The sequence below is a fragment of the Hemicordylus capensis genome, chromosome 1, assembly GCF_027244095.1.
Source record: "Hemicordylus capensis ecotype Gifberg chromosome 1, rHemCap1.1.pri, whole genome shotgun sequence".
Classification (NCBI taxonomy): Eukaryota; Metazoa; Chordata; class Lepidosauria; order Squamata; family Cordylidae; genus Hemicordylus; species Hemicordylus capensis.
This window is the reverse complement of record NC_069657.1, coordinates 367,206,947-367,221,169: the sequence shown is the minus strand read 5'-3', so window position 1 is coordinate 367,221,169 and position 14,223 is coordinate 367,206,947. Positions and strand designations below refer to the sequence as shown.

Sequence of the window (14,223 nt, the reverse complement as noted above, 5' to 3'; positions counted from 1 at the left end):
CTTACTAGTAGGAAGGCTATTATTTGCTACACATCCATGCACAACGCTGGGATTACATTTACATTATATGACTTATTATGTTTTGATTCAACAGGCATGTCTTCTTGGCAGAGAGTATAATCAGACCCACTGACAAGTCACAGAATATTTGGTGTGCTCCTATCTAGGAACATAAGAACATCCCAGCTTGATCAGGCCCAAAGCCCATCTAGTCCAGCATCCTGTTTCACACAGTGGCCCACCAGATGCCTCTGGGAGCCTACAGGCAAGAGTTGATGGCATACCCTCTCTCCTGCTGTTACTCCCCGGCAATTGGTACTCAGAGGCATCCTGCCTTTGAGGCTGGAGGTGGCCTATAGCCCTCTGATTAGTAGCCATTGATAGACCTCTCCTCCATGAAGTTATCCAAACCCCTCTTAAAGCTATCCAGGCTGTTGGCTGTCACCACATCTTGTGGCAGAGAATTCCACAAGTTGATTATGCATTGTGTGAAAAAATACTTCAGTTTGCTGGTCCTAAATTTCCCGACAATCAATTTCATGGGATGACCCCTGGTTCTAGTGTTATGGGAGAGGAAGAAGAATTTCTCTCTATCCACTTTCTCCACACCATGCATGATTTTATAGACCTCTATCATGTCTCCCCACAGTTGTCTTTTTTCTAAACTAAATAACCCCAGGTGTTGTAGCCTTGCCTCATAAGAAAGGTGCTCTAGGCTCCTGATCATCTTGGTTGCCCTTTTCTGCACCTTTTCCAGTTCTACGATGTCCTTTTTTAGGTATGGTGACCAGAATTGTACACAGTACTCCAGGTGTGGCCACACAATAGTTTTGTATCAGGGCATTATAATATTAGCTGTTTTATTTTCAATCCCCTTCCTAATGATCCCTTGCATAGAATTGGTCTTTTCCACAGCTGCCGCACATTGAGTTGACACTTTCAACTAACTGTCCACCATGACCCCAAGATCCCTCTCCTGGTCAGTCACTGACAGCTCAGATCCCATCAACATATACTTGAAGTTAGGGTTTTTTGTCCCAATGTGCATCACTTTACACTTGCCAACCTTGAACCGCATTTGCCATTTTGTTGCCCACTCACCCAGTTTGGAGAGATCCTTTTGGAGTTCCTCACAATCAGTTTTGGATTTCACTACTTGGAAGAGTTTGGTATCATCTGCAAATTTGGCAACTTCACTGCTTACCCCTACCTCTAGATCATTTATGAATAAGTTAAAAAGTCCCAGTCCCAGTACAGATCCCTGGGGGACCCCACTTCTTACTTCCCTCCATTGATCCCTACCCTCTGTTTCCTGTCTTTCAACCAGTTAGCAATCCACACATGTACTTGTACCCTTATCCCATGACTGCTAAGTTTTCTCAGGAGTCTTTGGTGAGGAACTTTGTTGGAAGCTTTTTGGAAGTCCAGGTATATTATGCATAGTATACTATACTATGTACTATATCTGCATCAATAGTTTAAGGCAGGATTCCAACCTCTTTCCCCTTTAAAAAAAATCAAGTGTACCCCTTCTGTCACAAACTTTCCACTTATGTACCTTCTAGAGATGTTTAGTAAATGTGTGCGCGCACATGCACACATAAATTTTAATATTATAGTTATGAGACAGACTAGTCCAATCACTGACATATATCCAGATTAAGGTACTCATGAGTACTCCCACTGAAATGAACAGGACAAGTAAATTTGTCCCAATAATTTCAGTGAGACTGCTTATGAGCAATTTAAGCTGAATGTAAGCCAGTGACTGGAGTAGCCCATCTCATAACTGTAACGTGTATGTGTGCGTGCGTGCACACACACGAAATTTAAGTGTTCGTTATAAGACAGGCTACTACAGTCACTGGCTTACATTCAGATTAACTTGCTCATAAGCAGTCTTATCTATTATATTAATTCGCCTGAGTGTGCCTTGGAATGTGCGTCCCAGAGCCCAGCTGATTGGCTGGGCGGCGGATGCGCCTGATTGGCTGAGGCGCAGCCAGGAGGATTGGTTGCCGCGGTGGTGGCCCGGCTGCGGAGGCCAGAAGTGGCAGGCCCGGCTGCGGAGACAAGGCCCAGGAAGGGGAAAGAAAGTGGGCAGAAGTGGCAGAGGGGAGGAGAGGTGGCCAGGCCCAGAAGCAGAGACTGGGGCAGAAGGTGGGGGAGAAAGAGGTAACCGCCGGCCCCAAAGAGCGCGCAGATGCTCTGTGCGGGGTCGGCTAGTTTCAATTAATGGGGCAAGATTACTGGTCATATTCATTTCGACTCATAAGTAATTTAGTTTATTTCAAAGGGAGTACTCAGTGCTAATTCTCTGCAGCAGTCAGGCTGAGGGGTGGAGTACACCAAGCTTCAGTACATATTCAGTCAATCAGGAGCAAAGAAGGAGGAGATTCACCCTCCTCTTTCCCCTTCTGCAGCAGACATCACTGAGGATGTGTCAGCTTCAAGCCAGCAATTCTCGGATGGGGAACAAATAAAGTGGCTGCAGCGTGGGGAGGCAGTTCTCCGTGTACCCCCTGGGAGCTATTCAAGTACCCCTAGGAGTACTAGTAACCTTGTTGGGAACCCCTGGCTTAAGGGACAGAATGCTTATTCTCTGTATCCAGTGTATATACCAATACCACACAAAAATATATACTTTTGGATAATGGTTTAAATTGAAGAGGCTAGTTTCCTTTTCACATGGTGGTTCTATTTCTCTACCATTTGTAAGCATTTAGATATGATGAACAGGTCAGCTTTGCGTATGTTTACTTTTAAAAATTTGAATAAAAGTTTCTAATTTAATAGAGCTCACTCACGATAATAGCAAACAATCAGGAGAGGTAATGATTGAAGAGGCTTTAAAACTCAAGCCCAATTGAACACACAGGAACACTTAGGCTGCAAATTTATGTAGACTTATCTGTAAATAAATCTATCTATCTAATCTATTTATATACCACCAAAGACCAACATCTCTGGGCAGTTCACAGCAGAACAGTACAAATTAAAAGAAAATTAAAATGTTAGAATATTAAAATAATTTAAAATGCAACATAATGTTAAAAACTGTAAGTCTCATTAAAAGCCTGGGTGAACAAATGTGTCTTAACTGCCTTCTTAAAAGAGCAGAGATGGGGAAGCTCTTATTTCAGCTGGGAGTGCATTCCAAAGTCCTGCAGCAGCAACAGAGAAGGCCCATCCCTTCAACAGGCTGGTGGCAACTGCAGACAAACCTCTCCAAATGATCTCAATGGGCGGTGGGGCTCATGGCAAAGACCATGTTATCTTAAATACCTAGGGCCTAAGCTGTTTAGGTCTTTATAGGTTATAACTAGCACCTTGAATTTTGCCTGGAAATTTATTGGTAGTCAGTGTAGCTTTCAATACAGGAGTAATAAGGTCTCTCCAAGATGACACAGAGAACAACCTGCCTACTGCATTCTGTACCAACTGCAGTTTCCAGACTATGTACAAAGGCAGCCCCATGAAGAGTGCACTGCAGTATTCAAGTCAGGAGGTCATCAAGCTCTCCCTGGTTTCTCAAGTGGAGGCGGTGGCCAGGAGCGCTTTTCATCAGTTTCAGTTGATACGTCAGTTGCATCCCTCCTGTTCTCTCAGGCATTTAATTAGAATTAATTTTAATACAGTGGTCCCTCGACTTACGAACTACTTGACATCCGAAATTTTCGACTTACGAACGGAAAAAAGTGCTGCACGCTTACAAATTTTTCGACATCCGAACGGCACTGGGGTGGGGGGTTCCACTTAAAAAGGGGGGGCTTTACTCACCCCTTCCATGAAAGTAAGGCACTGTACTGTACTGTATTCCTTGTAGTAATCGGGCGGCAGGGTGCCGCCCGCTTCAATCTCCCTCGGCGCGGGCTCCCGCTTCTCGTAGCCATAATCGGGGCGGCAGGATCGCTCCCAGTCCCTGCCGCCCCCTTCAAGCTCAGTCCCCCTCGGCTGGCGGCCGCCCCTGAAGCTCCCCAGAGGTCCCCCGCCGCCCCCTTGTTTCCAAATCTAGCCCCATTTAAGAGGACGGCAGGAGAACTCCCTGCCGTCCCCTTCCCCCTTGCCGGCTGGGCTGCAACTGGCTTCTAGGAAGCCTTTTGCACAGGCGCGCGAAAGGCTTCCTAGAAGCCAGTTGCAGCCCAGCCGGCAAGGGGGAAGGGGACGGCAGGGAGTTCTCCTGCCGTCCTCTTAAATGGGGCTAGATTTGGAAACAAGGGGGCGGCGGGGGACCTCTGGGGAGCTTCAGGGGCGGCCGCCAGCCGAGGGGGACTGAGCTTGAAGGGGGCGGCAGGGACTGGGAGCGATCCTGCCGCCCCGATTATGGCTACGAGAAGCGGGAGCCCGCGCCGAGGGAGATTGAAGCGGGCGGCACCCTGCCGCCCGATTACTACAAGGAATACAGTACAGTACAGTGCCTTACTTTCATGGAAGGGGTGAGTAAAGCCCCCCCCCTTTTCGCTCTGGAACAAATTAATCCGTTTCCAATGCATTCCTATGGGAAACCGCTTTTCGACTTACGAACTTTTCGACCTACGAGTATGCATTCGGAACGGATTAAGTTCGTAAGTCGAGGGACCACTGTAATGTTAATTTTTAAAAAAACTGATTTTAATAATTTAATTCTATTGTTTTTGTTGTCATGTATTCTAATTTGTGACTTTAAAATATTTTAAATTTTGTACACCACCTAGAGATATACGTATCAGGCAATATAAAAATATGATAAATAAAAAAATAAAAAACAAACATGTATCACTGTTCTGAGGTAATTTACCTTAAGAAACAGATGCAGCTGGTGTAGCAGCCAAAGCTGATAGAAAGCACCTCTGGCGACCACCTCAACCTGGGACACTAGGGAGAGGTTTGGATCCAGAAGCACCCCCAGACTGCATACCTATTCCTTCTGGGGAAGTGCGACTCCATCCAGAACTGGCAGATTAAAATAGTCTCCCAAGTTCCGACCCCACACAACAAGTACCTCCATCTTACCTGGATTCAATCCCAGTTTGTTATCCCTCATCCAGCCCATCACCATCTCCAGGCAGGCATTTAGGGAGGTTATGCCTTCTCCTGATGATGCTGACTGGAGAAATAGATGCTGACATGCACCAAATCTCCTGATGATCTCTCCCAGTGGTTTCATATAGTTGTTAAAAGGCATTGGAGAAAATATGAAGCCCAGAGGGACACCATATAAAAGTTCAGATTTTCAAGAGCAACAGTCTCCAAGGGACACTATCTGGAATCTGCCTGAGAGGTAAGAACGGAGCCACTGCAAAGCAGTGCCTCCCTCACCAACCCCGCCCCCAGAGGCTCCAGAAGGATACCATGGTTGATAGCATTGAAAGCCGCCGAGAGATCCAAAAAGACCAAAAGAGTCATACTCCATCAATTCCTAATTTGAGACCACCCATCAGTCTGACCAAGGCAGTCTCCATCCCATAGCCCGCTTGAAAGTCAGTTTGAAATGGGTCTAGATAATCAGTTTCCTCCAAGACTGCCTGAAGCTGGGAGGCCACCACCCTCTCAATTACTTTGCCCAGCCACAGAAGGTTGGAGACGGGCCTACAGTTGCTTAACTCTGAGGGATCCAATGCAGGCTTCTTCAGAAGAGGTCTAATGATTTCCTCCTTAAGGCAAGGAGGCATCCTACCCTCCTTCAGAGAAGCATTTATAAACTCTATCAGGCCTTCTATAACAACCCCCCTGACTGGTAATATAAGCCATATACTACTGAACATACGTGAAACATGTAGATTACACTGTTTTCCTGACTAAGGCTGCACTCCTAGACATTTATTGGAAACAAACTCCATTGAACTGATGAACTTACTTCTGAGTAAACATGCATGAAATTAGGCTACAAAAGTTTTTAAATGATTATTCAAATTACTAAAATACACTTATCAAAATTCATCACGTGAAATTTGGTGCTTTCCCCTAGAAATGTGAAGAAACAAAAACCCCCAATCCCAATCTACTAAAAAATGTCCTACATGCTTTAAGGTCATCTTATCTATAAAAAGACAACTACAACCAAAAGTAACAGAATGAACCCATTCCCCGCCGATAAAGGGAAACCCTAATAAACTCAAGCTAACAAACCCTGAAATTAGTTTTGGTAGCAGCCCCTTTGTTGGCTATCATCAAAACTACTTTTCATAGTCACTATCTCTTACTCTGAGAACAATCCAAATGAATTTCATAAACATTTACTCTAAATAAACAGTCCATGTATTACAGTAAACATGTCTATCCAACCCCTCCAAGTCAGCCATAAGGAAAACAAAGAGTCAGAGACTTTAGCTTCCACAGCCATTGATTGCAGTTTGACACAGACAATTCCAGTTCCACTTTCTATTTCTGTGTAATGGGGAAAGAGTTCTGGTCCATTAACTCTCCCACTCTCTCCTGCAGAAAGTTAACCATCTCAGCTAACACAAAGACATGTGTTTCATCCAAGTCCTGTATGATGAATTTCTTCCCCAAGGCATTTGACTCATCCAAGTATAGCAGAAACTGTTTCATGGCTGGGTCGCTGCAGAGACATGAATAAAATTATGGTCACATCAGATGAATAAAATTATAGTCACATCTGTGCATTAAATTTACAAATCTTTTGAGTAACTGAAGTGCAAGACAGCTCAAGAGGACTTCTTTTTCAGGAGCAGTTTGTTTCTTAAAAAAAAAATATCCCTAGGAACTGTAAAGTCTATTAAATGGCTAGGGAAATCTGGAAAAAGAAGATGGCTGACATGTTGAGCAGCTCTACAGTGCTGTAATGAAGCTGTACAGTGAGGCTGCTTTGAGCTCAGCCAAAGTCTTCAGAAGGCACACATGCTAATTTCCCTCTGCCGCCATTAATGCTCTTTGTCTTCTAGAAATATGTCCCTGAGGGCTACACAGTCCTCTGGGACATATTTCTGGAAGACAAAGAGCTCTACTGGAAGGAGAGGGGAAATTAGCAAAATTAGCATTCCCCTAGCTCCAAAATCCTTTGGGTAAGTTCAGAGTAGTCTCACTGCACAGGGACGCAGTTCCACAACAGCACCGAATGGCTGCTCAATATATCTGTCATTATTTTCCTTACTTAAGTATCACTATGAAGTGCAGAACTCTGCAGTTTATTTTATTTAGAAAATGTATGTGTCTCTCCTCCACAAAAGGGTATCCGGGCAGTGGTTAAAACCACTATTGACAAGTAGGGATCAATCTGATCCTTACAGATATCTGGGTGACCCTTCTCCCTTAACCTATTAAAATATAATTAAAATTTAGCCAGTTTATGGAACAAACATCAAATCTCCATATAGGTAGAGCTGGAAATACAAAGGATCATAGGCCTAAGTGCTCCAGTAGACTTGTTAGTTATACACCACTAATTATGGTACAGCTAAATACTTGTGGTTTAACATAAGAAAACTGAAAATGTGATAGATCCAAGTAAATTATAACACAGAATATTATAGGATGGTGCAACAAGTTGATGGGCAAAAGTTTTTTAGGAATCTATCTCCCAACTTCATTTTATTATTATTATTTTATTTATTACATTTATAAACTGCCCCATCCAGAGGCTTTGGGCAGTGTAGAACAACTTTTAAAAGACATTAAAAAACACCATGCTAAACACAATATAAAAACAATTCAAAAACAATTAAAACCATTTAAAAGCAATTAAAATACTTTTAAAAAACAACACCACTTTACAAGCCTTGGAAGACCAGGCCAAACAAATAAGTTTTTAGGGCTCTCTTAAAGGCCGACAGCGAGCCTAAACTGCGGATATCTGCTGGGAGTTCATTCCATAGACAAGGAGCAGCTACAGAAAAGGCCAATTCTGAGTCGCCACCAGATGTACCCGGTGGTAACTGGAGACGGATCTCTCCAGATGACCTCAACGAGTGATGGGGATCATACCGAAGAAAGCACTCTCTAAGGTAGCCCAGACCCAAGCCTTTCAGAGCTTTAAAGGTAATAACCAGCACTTTGTATTTTGCCCGGAAACATATAGGCAGCCAGTTTTAAGACAGGCATAATATGGTCTCTTCGGGTTACCCCAGAGACCAAGCTGGCTGCTGCATTTTGAACTAACTGAAGTTTCTGAACTACGTACAAAGGCAGCCCCATGCAGAGCACGTTGCAGTAGTCGAGCCTGGAGTGTTACCAGCTGATGCACCACTGTTTTGAGATATTTCTCTTCAAGGAATTGACGTAGCTGTTGAATCAGCCAAAGCTGATAGAAAGGGCTCCTGGCCATAGCCTCAACCTGAGATACCATGGTGAAGCCTGGATCCAAGAGCACTCCCAAGCACCTGTACCTTCTGGGGAAGTGTAACCCCATCCAGCACTGCCTGTAGGCAGGCATTTAGGGAGTGAATGCCATTTCCTGATGATGATGATAAGGAGAAATAGATTTGGGTGTCATCAGCATACTGGTAACAGCCTGCACCAGGGTTTTTTAACCTTGGGCACCCAGATGTTGTTGGACTACAACTCCCAGAATCCCCAGCCACAAAGGCCATGTCTGGGGATTCTGGGAGTTGGACTAGATGTTGTTGGACGACAACATCTGGGGGCCCAAAGGTTAAGAAACCCTAACCTGCATCAAATCTCCTGATGACCTCACCCAGTGGTTTCATGCAAATATTAAAAAGCATTGGTGACAGAATGGAGCCCTGAGGGACTCCATATAATAGCTCCTGTTTTAAAGAGGAACTGTCACCAAGCTCCACCATCTGTAAACTGCCTGAGAGATAGGAGCGGAACCACTGCAAAGCAGTGCCTCATATCCCCAATTTCCCCAGGCGATCCAAAAAGATAGCATGGCGATGGTATCGAACGCTGCAAAGAGATCCAAAAGAACCAACAGAGTTATACTCCGTCGATTCCCCAGTAAAGGTCATCCATCAAGCCGACTAAGGCAGAGTCAATCCCACAGCCTGTTCTAAAGCCAGTTTGAAATGGGTCTAGATAATCGGTTTCCTCCAAAACCACCTGGAGCTGGTTAGCCACCGTTCTCTCAATCACCTTGCCCAACCATGGGAGATTGGTGACCGGCCTATAACTATCCATCACTGAAGGATCTAGGGAAGGCTTCTTAAGAAGTGGTCTAATCATTGCCTTCTTCAAACAAGGAGGCATCCTACTCTCCCTCAGTGATGAGTTAATGATATTAACTAAGCCATCCCCAACAATCTCCCTGTGAGATAGAAGCAGCCATGTTGGGCAAGGATCCAGAGAACAAGTGGTAGGCCGCACCGCCTCAAGCAGATTGTCCACGTCATCAGACATCACCGATTGAAACGGATCCAGTCTAATACTGCAAGAGGGATTGCTGGATACCACCTTAATAGACTCTGCAGAAACAATGGAGTCCAAGTCAGCCTGAATACAGGAGATTTTGTCCACAGAGAACCCATTAAAAGCATCGCAGCAGAACAAAGTCCCCGGGGATTGGTTTGTATTGGAAGGAGCCTGAATCCAACTCCTCACAACCTGGGACAGCTCTGCTGGATGTGAACCCACAGAAGCAATGCGTGCAGACCAGAACTGTTTTGTACTGCATGCACCGCCTCCGCAAAAACCTTCAAATGGGCTCTATGTTGTGTCCTGTCACATTCAAACAGAGTTCTCCTCCACTTGCACTCCAGTCACCTATCTTGCTGCTTCAGACCTCGTAACTCCTCTTTATACCAAGGGGCCACTTTTAAAGCAGATCAGAACGCACGCTTAGGAGCGATCGTGTCTACTGCCCTGGTGAGTTCCCTATTCCAGGTTCCCACCAGTGCATCAACAGAATCACTGGCAGGACCAACACCAAAACCCTCCAAGGCTTTTTGGAATCTTACTGGGTCCAACAGCTGCCTCAGGTGGACCATCTTAATAGGTCCTACAACCCTGCAGGGCTGGGTTGTGGCTGTGAAACCAGTCTTAACCAGGTAGTGGTCTGTCCATGACAATAGGGAAACCACAGGATCCCACACCCATGGAACACCCCCGATCTGAACAAAAGACCAAATCAAGTGTGTGGCCGGCAACATGAGTTGGTCCTGAAACTAGTTGGGATAGGCCCATCGTTGCCATGGCCGCTATGAACTGAGCCGCAGCAGACAAGTCAGCCTCACAATGGATACTGAAGTCACCCAGAACAGTGACTTTTAGTGGGTTACTGGATACCTGGACTAAGGAAAACCAGTGACTAAATTTTCTAACCCAGTAATGAGGTCCACATACAAAGAGAAGAGTAGATCAGGGTTGGCTATATCCACAGAGCTGAACAGTGGCTGACATCTAGACTAAAGAAGAGTTCAACTTGATTTGATCTTTTGTTCAGTGAATGTCCTGAATCAGGGGCTGGAGGCAGATGTCCTGAATTGGGGGCTGTTTTAATGAAAGGTGGTATATAAATCTAACAATAATTTTTTTTTAAAATTAATAAATTCAGGTCCACCACCCATAAAGCTTTAGGAAGGGGAATTTTGACAACTCCTTCTTCCCCTGGAAGTGCTCTGTGCCATCCAAAAATATGCCCCTGAGGGTTAGTCTATATATCAGCCATCAATTGAAGCACAAGAGTTGGAGACCACTTACTATTTAATTCCAGCTGGTTGACAGACTGGCCAAGATACTAAGTTAATTTGCATAAAGTGTTTATATCCCAGTCAAGAAGAATTGTTCAAAAATTTGGAAATCTTTAATTTACAACTGAAAAGGCTGGGTGAGGTGAACCCAATGTCTCCAGCTGCATCTGTGAGCAATTAATTCTTTAGGAAGGAATGGCATTGTTATTATTTTCTTCAAAAAAACCACAACCCATTTTAATATTTACAACTTGCTATTGACAATTTTTTTGAAACAATATTTTCCATATAAATAGAATAACTTATGAAAATCAAAGCATAAGTGTAGAGAACATAATTTTAATAAATAAATACTAAGGACATGCCATTTACACAGTCAGGTGTTCAAACAAAATATGAAATTATAAAAGCAAAAAAGAAGGGGAAATGCAACAATAAAAGAGTCAGTTGTTTCATTGAACTATACTCCTATAAACATTAAAATCAACATTAAGCCTTTTTCCTTAGAGGTTGACAAGTGGACTCCACGGAGTACAAAAGGTTGGTCTCATCTGCTTCTCTTCTTTTAATCGTATAAATTTTGTTAATTTAAACATTTGGGTCATATCCCAAACCTTTCCTACCATTTAATAACAGGAAGAGCTCTAGAATCTTTCCAGTATCTTGCAATTATTAATTTTGCAGGAGTCAACAAACCTGATACAAGAGTTCTTAATTTAGGTGGAATATTTGAAACATATTCCAACAAAGCCAGGGATGACATTGTTATTATTGGAAAAATTAGGACCGTTAGATACCCTGAGCATCTTTCTCCAAAGACAAGTATGGATAATGCAATCAGTAAAGTAGGTATAAGGCCACTCTAAGTTATTCTCAAATATAGTCTTAAAATATACAATAAAAGAGGACCAGGAGATTCAAAGGGACAACAGGTTTGTATCTTTTAAGAGAAGCAGTGTTATAGAGCATCTATTGTTATTCAGGTATGTAGTATCTTTAAAAAGTAGTGGTAAAATAACTTGAAAGTGACCATCTGCCTCTCACAATAGACTTTTATAGTCTTATCCATACAAATATTATAGAGAAAGGCTCCCATTTAGTTTTTATCTAATGTGGGCTGAGACAATTGAAGCTTCTTGTTCATTGTTTAAACACAATTTTGTTTCAGATAAGGAGAAAGCTTCTGGAGGAGAATAATGATATTCTAGGCACAGTGGGGAAATGCTTGACTAACAAGCAGAAGGTTGCCGGTTCACATCCCCGCTGGTACCATATCAGGCAGCAGCGATATAGGAAAATGCTGAAAGGCATCATCTCATACTGCGTGGGAGGAGACAATGGTAAATCCATCCTGTATCCTATCAAAGAAAACCACAGGGCTCTGTGGGCGCTAGGAGTCAAAAATGATTTGATGGCACACTTTACCTTTAGACCATAGTGAAGCCTTCTGATTAACAAATTAACACATGTTGTTTACTTCCAAAATGCTATTTAAAAGTTTTGTGTCCAAAGTGGGTTCCTATGAGAAGAAGAGCTCTCCTATGCAGAGCTGTTAGAAATTATATGTCTATGAATACCCATGCATAGTCAGAGGAAATCATGACATTACTTTAAGTGCAAACAACTACTTTAAAAAGGACAATATAAAAACAACTATAGCCTATTCTTGGGGTAACCATTTTTTTAAACAATAATAAGATTACCATTTGACCAATCTACTTCTTGCAGTAGACGTACTGTGTGTCTGAAATAAAAGAGAACCATAAACATGCTGTTACTTACCATTCTATCAGAATTCCTTTCAAAACATTCACCATCTTCTCAACAATGTCAGATCTCTGAAACAATAGATAAGGAAACCATTAGATGGGAAAATGCAGAACAAAAACAAGTCACAACCATTTTAAATGGAACAAAGCTAAGCAGATTTCACTGCTGGTAGTTTTAAATTGCCTTATAATTAGTAAGTCAGATATGTTAAAAATAAATACAATTCTGAAGCCATACCAAAATTTAGCTCCCATGTGGTCACCCATCCTGCTTAACTTCAGCAAGGTGGCTATAACATGTAGCTTCAGTGCTCAATAGGTAATTTTTAAAAGATTTTTTTTTTGAAGCAAGGAAACAGCTGGCAGTTATATTTATTGCTCAAGATCTGGGGTCCCACATGTCTAGCCATTTATTCCCTGATGCTAACTCTGGACTTGAATCTACAAGGTCACTTCCAAAAATCCCAGAACAACAAATACTCACTGAGTGGCCTTGCTTCCCTGACTACAACACAGGAATAAACAAGATCTAGGGAAAGAAATGAATTGAAGACTCTGGAGTAAGACTGACAAAATGCAGAGGGGCAGCCATGCTGGTATGAGGTAGTAAAAATTGCAGTGGGCCAGTTTGGATGAGACCCCAACCTCAACATGTGATCAGGATAGGGTCACAGTGAGAGTGCACCCACCCTGACATCACTGGAGGAAGTGTGATGTGCTGTCGGGGTGCCCCTTATCTACATGGGGTGTGTGTGTGTGTGCATATTCATCTGAATTGCCCCTCTACATGCAATTCAATGTAGAGGGGCAATTCAATGTAGAGGGGCAATTCAGATTCACACACACACGATTAAGGGACACCCCCCGCAGCATGTTGGGACATCCTCCAGTGACATCAGGGTGGCTGCTCTTTCAGCACAACCCTGTCCTGACTGTGTGTTGTGGCCAGCATCTCAAACCAATCCAGAGTCTCTGTCACACCTGAAAGACTAACAAATGCAATTTGGCATAAGTCTATGCCACTATGGCATTATTTATCTTTAAGCTGTCACAGAACTCGTTTTTAAAACAGATTATGGCATAAACTTTCATAAACCACAGCTCACTTCATCAGATGCACAGAAGAAACCTTATGCTGTAATAAAGCTATTAATCCTCTCGATACCATAAGACTATTGTTTGCGTTTACTGCAGCAAACACACACAGAGTCCTCTGTGGTTGGTAGGTAGATAGATCTCACACTATTGGATGCCAAGATGCATGCAGAAAAGTGCACGGCAAAGAATGAGCATAGACAGAGCTTTATGCATCTACAGGGCGCCCGTCAGCTCCCTTCAGCCCTTCTCCCCTTGTTGGCCTAGAACATTTTCAACGTTCAGCATCTGCTAAAATGCCAAGCGTTTCTCTACGGACACAACCGGTGACGCCAGCAAGAGGCGCTGGTGGAAACGATACGCAGCAGATAATCGTGCAGAAAAAAACGGAGACATCATTAGAAGTACCAGCGGCTGCTCTGTCCGGCTGAGGGTGGGTGGAAGTGTGATCGTAGCGGCAGCGAGACACACGCCAAACTCCCCCTCCTCACACTACCCGCTAGTACAGCCGTTGTCCCGAAAGGAAAAACCTTGCACTACTTCTCTCCGGTAACCGGAAGCAGCGGGCGCGAACTGACCACAGAGCCTCCAATCAGCCTCCGCAACATCACACGCGCTGTCAACTCGCTCTCGGATTGGCTGGAGCCGGACAACTGCGCACGCGTAGCTAGGTTTGAGGTAGGCGCCGCCCGGCGGCGTTGTTGCTGAAAACTGGAACGGGGACGGAGCGGAGATGGACAGGTAGGGGGAGGGGGCAAGGGAAAGGCGGCGTG

General features: G+C 43.8%; 2 protein-coding genes across 4 annotated transcripts in view; one reads left to right on the top strand and one right to left on the bottom strand.

The window, feature by feature from the left end:
* Positions 1-5,778: 5,778 nt before the first annotated feature.
* Positions 5,779-14,048, bottom strand: GTF2H5 (general transcription factor IIH subunit 5). The gene is made up of 3 exons (XM_053294120.1): positions 13,859-14,048; positions 12,369-12,424; positions 5,779-6,541 (listed from the first exon to the last, which is right to left on the bottom strand). Exons 2-3 carry the CDS (start codon positions 12,401-12,403, stop codon positions 6,361-6,363), a joined length of 216 nt encoding a protein of 71 aa, XP_053150095.1. The 5' UTR covers positions 12,404-12,424; positions 13,859-14,048; the 3' UTR covers positions 5,779-6,360.
* A 43-nt stretch (positions 14,049-14,091) lies between these two features.
* SERAC1 (serine active site containing 1) overlaps positions 14,092-14,223 on the top strand; it is a 39,390-nt gene continuing 39,258 nt past the window's right edge. For 2 of the 3 annotated variants that reach the window (XM_053294105.1, XM_053294085.1), the window contains exon 1: positions 14,092-14,191. Coding sequence is in view for 1 of the 3 variants with exons in the window: in XM_053294085.1 (XP_053150060.1) it covers positions 14,184-14,191 (8 nt within the window). In the remaining 2 variants the exon portion in view is untranslated. The remainder of the gene's footprint in view (positions 14,192-14,223) is intronic. The other variant, XM_053294095.1, reaches the window with a different exon arrangement.

Excerpts from the sequence above, each read along its gene's own strand:
- GTF2H5 (XM_053294120.1), bottom strand. The coding sequence starts at position 12,403 with ATGGTGAATGTTTTGAAAGGAATTCTGATAGAATG. Across the intron at positions 6,542-12,368 it reads AAAGGAATTCTGATAGAATG|CGACCCAGCCATGAAACAGT; the intron begins GTAAGTAACAGC and ends ATGTCTCTGCAG.